Consider the following 8257-nt stretch of genomic DNA (forward strand, 5'->3'; position numbering starts at 1 on the left):
ATATATATATATATATATATAAAAGAGGAATAAAATAAATGTCAAAGGCATAAGAGTGTATTTTTTCAAACACATCTTTAACCCAAAGTAATTCGGATTGGCTAGGCCTCAAGCCCCAAACCCGGCCTAACATCAAAACAAGGTTTTTCTCTATTTTTTTGGTTGGATCTAGCCTAGTTGTATTGGCTAGGCTAGACCCAACAGAACTAACCTGACCATTAACTTGAGTTGGTGGCAAACGCGGGCACTATCGATTGGCAACAGTACTAATGTAATTAAAAATGAAATATGAGAAAAGAAAAATAAAGTATTAACTTGGAGCTTGAAGATCGAAGATGAAGAGGTTGGTGATGACCTGGCCAATCAACGTCCTTTTATTTGTTACTCTTTATCCCCTCATTTCTCATGCTCTATCTCTCTTCCCCCCTTATATATATATATTCTTATGTTTTTTTTGTCCTCTTTCTTCTCTGTTCTTTTTTTTCTCTTCTTTTGTCCTTTTTATTTTTGTTCCTTTTTTTCCTGAATCAATTCAATTGAACCCCTGTATTTCGGTGTTCTTTACAAAACAATCCTTGGTTTTTAATTTAATCAATTTAGTCTTTAATTAACTCTTAAACTTCTATTTTTTTTCAAAATTACCCATGAAAAAATCAATTAAACTCCCTATACCCCCCTTTTTACTTTAGTTCTTAGACTTAAATTTCTTGTAATTTTAACCTTGATCAGCTTTGAATTTTAATATTTCTTCAATTAAGCTCTCAGTTCCATTATCTAAACTAAATTAAAGTTTAATTAAGTCCCTAAATTTATCAATTCTTTCAATTTCTATAAAAATGACTCCCTAAATTTATAATTCCACCCTAATTAGTCATCAAAATTCTTAGTTTGTATTGTCTTGACCCCAACTTCAATTTATTCTTTATTTATTTTCATTTCTTTCTTTTTTTAATGAATTTGTGTTGTAAAAAATTAGGTTATGACAATAATAATCATCCTCCTTTGGCATGCTCAAGAAAATTACCATAATCTTTTGTCATGCCAAAAGGAATAATCAGTTTTTCTTGGCACACCTAATAAAATGCATATCCTTCCTTGGGCACCCCTAAGGAAATGAGTTAATGTGGGTCTGACAAACATTTGCCAGACCCAAAGTACTTAGACTTGACATATATTCAAATCCAAGATAACATAGGTCTGACAAACATGCAAGATCCAAGACATTTAAACTTCGTAGTCAATCAAGTCCATTGCACTTGGACTGGTCAGTCAATCAAATCCAAAATAATGTGAGTTTGACAATCATGCTAGAACCAAAGTAGTTGGACTTATCTATCCACCAAGTCTAAGGTAATATAGGTCTGACGAACATGCCAGACCTAAAGTATTTCAACTTGGCCTTACTTTAAATCCAAGGTACTTAGACTTTAGTTAGCCAAGTCAAAGATAACGTGAGCCTAGCAAACATAGCAGACCCAAGGTATCGAAACTTTGTAGTCTGACAAGTTCAAAGTACTTAGACTTAACAAATAGCCAAGTTTAAGGTAACAACCATCTTCTCTTGACATACTCAAGGGAATGCCATATCCTTTTTTAACATGTTCAAGGGAATGATCATCCTTTATTAGGCACATCCAAGGGAATAATTATCCTTCATTACCATGCCCAAAGGGATAACCATCCCACTTGGGGCACGCCCTAAAGGATGATCGTCCTCTCTTAGGGTTATTCTAGGAAAATAGCTCCACCTTCATCGGCCAGCTATAATTGACGTCTTGAACCCTAATCTCCTTATACTTTTTAAGTGTATAAAAGTCCTCCAATGACCCATTATATTTCTCTCCAACATTAATATAAATATAAATTATATTTATATCTCATTGAATGCTATCAAGATAAAATTACACTCCATACCTTTATTTTCATAAAAGGATAAGACTTATGGGTTATAAATACACCATGAAACCTCCAAAACAAAGTTTTATAATCTTCATTCTCTATTACATATATATTTTCAAAGCATTTCTCTTTAAAATATTCTTGTATTTTTCTATTATAAAAAGATATTTATTTAAGCATCATTGAGTCCCCATCTCCATCAAAAAGGACCTTCTACAAGTATTAGTTGCAAGCCACCATGGCTTGAAAAGCACCAAATACAAGCTATCAACCATCTTGGCTAGAGAGAATGCTTCAGATTGTTAGGACCAATTGACTAATCGATTATCCGACCTAGAAGCTTTATTGCTAGGCTACTTAGATTTTTAGAACTTCATTAGTGGCACCGTTTGTGGGAACAGTTTATAAAAAGTCATAAATAATTTTATTGTTATACGATTTTCCTTAGATATTGTTTTAATGGTAGTTAATTAGAACACTTTTGGAATAAAATGATTTACTGATCTTTATGCTGTAGTAGATACATCAACCCTCGCATAGCCAATCCTTTAACAGTTGATAGAGAAGATATAACTCCTTGACCAAATAGTTCTAAGAAATTAACAAGCATAAAAAAATAAAATCCACACCACTGACTAAGGCTCCTTTTCATTAAGTTGTTACATCTCTGCATTCACCTCTATAACAACAACTTGTTGTACCAAGAGCATGTAGACAATTACGCTATCTAGATGAGACTAGACAAAATAACATTTCTAAAAGTTTCTTAAGAGACTACTTATGTACTTCCTATACCTATACATAAATACTTTGAACGCACTCTCCTAGTTATTATGAGATCGACATTGGTTATTGTAACCATCATTCTATGTCAAGTTCTTCAGGCTTCTAAGATCCCAATAGAAAAAAAAAAAACTAAAAAACAGTCTATGCATGAGCATATTTAAGGGAATGTTTATAACCCCTATTAGTGGAGGGTTTCTCCTATTGTTCAAACATTTGAACACTCGACTCCATGAGGATTATTTGTCCATGAGCATGAGTTTGAAAAACTATAATGGCTTGACCTACCCAGGGGAGCATATGCAAAATATGTGCAATAGCTTGGAGTTGATCATCTAAAATCATGACTCAATGTGCAAAATATTCCCTACTACCTTTAAAGGATTTGCGCGTGTTTGGTACAACAACCTAGAACCAAACTCTATTAAAAGTTTTAATGACCTATGTGCCAAACTAATGATATGCTTTAACACCAACATACCTGCTAAGAAAACCTTCACAGAGCTTTTCAACGTTGCCCAACAAAAGAACAAGTTTACACAAGCATATTTAAGGAGATTCAAAATAGAGATGTTCAAGGTATAAGAATTACTTGAGTATTTATTTAAGCATCATAGAGCTCTCAACTTCACCAAAGAGGATATTTTTCAGGTACTAGTTGTAAGCTACTTTGACTTATAAAGCACCAAATTTAAGTTATCAACCACCTTAGATAAGGAGGATAAATGAGATTGTAAGGACCAACCAATTATCCATCTCGAGAGTTATATTTCTAAGCTATTTGGATTTTTAAAACTTAACAATAACATATAATTATCTAGAAATTTTAGAAAAGAACAATATTTGAATTTTGAAGAGAAATGTCAAAAATTCTTGTAATTAATGATGAACAGTATTGCAAGAATTTTGCTAAGTTTTATTTTTTATTGGAGATGTAATAGTGTTTAGATGGCTGCCAAGGTAATCTTGAGTTTTGACCAATTGCATATGTTATTATTACTGGGAAGTCAAGATTTAATTATTGTTAAAGTACTTACTATTATTACTATTAAATTTTTATTCAACTAGAGCACAGTGGCTTTTATTTCTTAATTTATCAATAAAGTAATGACAAACCTGTTTAAATGGATTGTTTTATTAGTTTTTTTAATATTTATTTAATATTAATAAAAAAACAAGTTATTAAAAAATGAATAAAAAACTTATGATCGTGTAACAAGATTGTTAATAACTCTAATTGTAATTTTTATTTTATTTTATTCTATTAATATATGTATTTTTTAATATAATAAAATCAAGGATGGTATTTTACTTTGAACTTGAAGTATGTTTATTTTACCCAATATAAATAGATAAAAATTCTTTTTATACGGTAAAACTTGAAATAAAAAAGCTTGTTTTTTGAGTTGGGTATATATATTCAACCTTACTCTCTCTCTCTATATATATTATCAATGAAGAAATCCTTTTTGTTTAGGTGTATAAATTAATGAAAAAGAGGACATCCCACTTTCTACTAATGATATGCTTTAACACCAACATACCTACTAAGAAAACCTTCACAGAGCTTTTCAACGTTGCCCAACAAAAGAACGAGTTTACACAGGCATATTTAAGGAGATTCAAAATAGAGATGTTCAAGGTATAAAAATTACTTGAGTATTTATTTAAGCATCATAGAGCTCTCAACTTCACCAAAGAGGATATTTTGCAGGTACTAGTTGTAAGCTACTTTGACTTATAAAGCACCAAATTTAAGTTATCAACCACCTTAGATAAAAAGGATAAATGAGATTGTTAGGACCAACCAATTATCCAATTCGAGAGTTATATTTCTAAACTACTTGGATTTGTAAAACTTAACAATAACATATAATTATCTAGAAATTTTAGAAAAGAACAATATTTGAATTTTGAAGAGAAATGTAAAAAATTCTTGTAATTAATAATAAACAGTATTGCAAGTAATTTTGCTAAGTTTTATTTTTCCTTGGAGATGTAATAGTGTTCAGATGGCTGCCAAGGTAATCTTGAGTTTTGACAATTGCATATGTTATCATTATTGGGAAGTTAAGATTTAATTATTGTTAAATTACTTACTATTATTACTATTAAATTTTTATTCAACTAGAGCATAGTGACTTTTATTTCTTAATTTATCAATAAAGTAATGACAAATCTGTTTAAATGGATTGTTTTATTAGTTTTTTTAATATTTATTTAATATTAATAAAAAAACAAGTTATTAAAAAATGAATAAAAAACTTATGATCATGTGACAAGATTGTTAATAACTCTATTTGTAATTTTTATTCTATTTTATTCTATTAATATATGTATTTTTTAATATAATAAAATCAAGGATGGTATTTTACTTTGAACTTGAAGTATGTTTATTTTACCCAATATAAATAGATAAAAATTCTTTTTATGTGGTAAAACTTGAAATAAAAAAGCTTGTTTTTTGAGTTGGGTATATATATTCAACCTTACTCTCTCTCTCTCTATGTATATATCATCAATGAAAAAATCCTTTTTATTTAGGTGTATAAATTAGTGAAAAAGAGGACATCCCACTTTCTCCTTTGATGGTCTTAGTAGCCTTTTAGCTCTATCCTTGGCCATGCAACAATGCAAGTGACAATGGTTGAAGAAGCCATTTGCTCTTGAACCTTTTATTTTTTCTTTTTAACTTCTACAAAATTGAATATCTCCTATTTTATTATATAATGGAGATACCCTGAAGATTTGAAATCTAATTGAGTTTGATTTTGATATAAAAAATTAATATTTATTGAGATTTTGAATCAGATATGAATAATAATTTTAAATTTAAATTTTATTTTGGATTGGATATAAATAAATATTTTTATATTATTTTAATATAAAATATTTCTAAAAAAAATATTTTAAATCATACCTAAATCAGCCACTAATATTCTGGGCCTAGTTTCTTTTGCCGTAGGGCTAGCATCGCGTATTCTTGGCTAAATTAGCCCATTACTCAATCCTAAAAACAATCTCGCTCGTTCAGAAGGCAGAACGGACTGTGGCTGCCAAAGGGGAGCGTGGAGAAGAGAAAAATGGCGGTGAAGAGGTTTATAACTTTAGAATCTCTTGGTCTCTGCAAGTCTCACCAACTTAAGAATTTCCACCCAAATCGTTTCTCAATCTCTTCCAATTCATTTCATTATAGAACCAGGTAACTTCCTCCCTTCCCTTTTGCTTTTTATCTGTTTTTTTTTTTTTTAGGTTATTTATTTTTGCCTGTGAAGTGTGCATTTCACTTAGGCTTCTGTCATTTTCTCTTTCTTTTTTCTTGAATTCTGGAAAAAGAAAAAAGAAACATAAATTTTACCTGCAGTGTTTCTTGATTAGGTTTGAATTTTTCATTTTTCAGTAAACTTCAATTTTTAGTGAAGATTAATTAAACTCATGGTTTAGTAGTTTGGTTGATGTGATGTGCAAGGTTCTTGGTCAGAGACCAGTGTATAACGTTAAAGGGCATCTTGTTCCTTTGGTGGGTCATTTATATATTCACTCTTGTCCATCTCTAAACAATGTTGACAAAGTTGTGGAGCCAACCGAAAATTTTGAGAAAACCGCGGCGGTCTTTAGTGGTAGTGATATTAAAGTGAAGAGACCAAAGCTCAAAGGCAAACGAGCGGTGGTGAGGTGGTTAAAGTTCTTCAGGTGGAAGAAGAAGAAGGAGTACGAGAGAATGACAGCTGAAGAGAAAATCTTATACAAGTTGAGAAAGGTGAGTTTTGGTGTTGTTGATTTAATGTGAAATATAGTGAGTATAATAGATTAGGAAAATCCAAGCCCATTGTTATTCTCTCTAATTTGAGCTGCTTCAACCATATTGATAGACACCTTGAGATTGATGTATTCTAGTTTACCATATTTATAGACACCTTGAGATTGATGTATTCTGGTTTGGTAGCTTCATAATATTCTTTTGTTGAATGTTATGTTTTTTTTTCTTCGTATTTTTTGGTTCGGGGATTGAGGTGGGGTGCTGCGGAGATTTACTGTGTAGTTGAGTTTTTTATTTTGTTTCAAAATGTTTACTGTATAGCTCTTGTGATCTGCTTCAATGTATCTTGTGGCTTAGCTTGTTTTTTCTGCAGGCTCAAAGGAAAGAAGAAAGGCTTGTTCAAGCTTTGAAAAAGATTGAACCAAAAGAATCATCGGAAGCAACTCATGATCCAGAGATATTGACTCCAGAAGAGCACTTCTTCTTTTTAAAGATGGGCCTTAAGTGCAAGAATTATGTGCCCGTCGGCAGAAGGGGAATATACCAGGGTGTGATTCTTAACATGCACTTGCACTGGAAGAAACATCAGACTCTGAAAGTGGTGGTAAAGACATTCACTCCAGAGGAAGTGAAGGAGATTGCTGCTGAACTGGCACGATTCACTGGAGGGATTGTGCTGGATATTCATGAAGAGAACACAATAATCATGTACAGAGGGAAGAACTATTCCCAACCACCAACAGAGATTATGTCACCCAGGGTCACTCTCTCCAGAAAGAAGGTTCTTTTTTCCCTTTTATTTTCTAAGGCCTTAATGACTGATTATGAAATTGGGTTTGGATGAATATCCATCATCATTATTTTAGGTCTTCATGTAGAAGCATGCAATGCATGCACAAAGTTTCACTTTTTATCTTGTTATTTGATAAGAGAGATCTTAAAGCCTTAGATCTTGCCTTCCATGAGCTGATTTCTTCTCTCCTCTAAACCTTGTGCAGGCTTTGGATAAGTCAAAATGCAGGGATGGTCTAAGGGCTCTCAGGAGGTACATACCAAGACTACAACAGGACCTTGAGTTGCTTCATGCACGGGCTGGAGGAAAAGTTGGAAAAGGAACTGAACCTACCGAAGAAACCCCGGAGACCGACACTGATGGTGCAGAATCTAGGAGCATTTCAAGCAAGCAATTGGAGAATTCAGAAAAGCTGAAAGAAATCATTGATAGGCAAGATGAAGGCTCTGAGGATGGCCCTGATACTGACTTAGGGATCGCATCAGACTCGGAAGATCTATCAGACATTTTTGAGACTGACTCTGACGCAGACACGGAGGAGACATCAAAGCGTCCACTTTATTTGGAAGAGTTTGAAAAGTTCTCAGTTGAAGCAGACGGAGAGCCTGAAGATTTTGAGGTGCACTTGCGCCAAATATCTCTGGGCTCAAAAAAGGGAGTGACATCGGGGAAAGATGTGGATATCCCTACAGGGGTAGATGTCGATTCACCATCCTTTGACGAGGTTGATCGCATGTTTCTCCGTGCTGCTTCTCTTTTAAAGAGAAAGAAGAGATAGGAGACGACTGACTTATGACAGCGGTCATCATTCCGGACGATAGGTTTCTTTACTAGTTCATACGTGAGGCCTAGCATTATTTGATGGGCGTTGCATTTTTTTTTTCTCATTTAAAACCATTTTGATAGAAATGTTTGCAAAATGTGTTAGAATATGATGTAGCTTTTCGTATTTTATTGTAAACATAACTTGGAACTTCAGAAACGTAGTTATGGTGATTACTTAGGTCCTATTTTATGCTTCA

The 8257-nt window shown here is 32.6% G+C and overlaps 1 protein-coding gene across 3 annotated transcripts; it reads left to right on the forward strand.

The window, feature by feature from the left end:
* Positions 1–5684: 5684 nt before the first annotated feature.
* On the forward strand, positions 5685–8257 carry LOH1 (RNA-binding CRS1 / YhbY (CRM) domain protein). 3 transcript variants are annotated; one of them, XM_011011299.1, is made up of 4 exons: positions 5685–5884; positions 6127–6442; positions 6816–7223; positions 7441–8257. In XM_011011299.1, exons 1-4 carry the CDS (start codon positions 5766–5768, stop codon positions 8011–8013), a joined length of 1416 nt encoding a protein of 471 aa, XP_011009601.1. In that variant the 5' UTR covers positions 5685–5765; the 3' UTR covers positions 8014–8257. The 3 variants fall into 3 exon arrangements, with proteins under 3 accessions (XP_011009601.1, XP_011009602.1, XP_011009603.1); XM_011011300.1 differs by having other exon boundaries at positions 6130–6442; XM_011011301.1 differs by having other exon boundaries at positions 5755–5884; positions 6152–6442.

This window comes from Populus euphratica, unplaced genomic scaffold (assembly GCF_000495115.2).
Source record: "Populus euphratica unplaced genomic scaffold, PopEup_1.0 scaffold565.1, whole genome shotgun sequence".
Lineage (NCBI taxonomy): Eukaryota > Viridiplantae > Streptophyta > Magnoliopsida > Malpighiales > Salicaceae > Populus > Populus euphratica.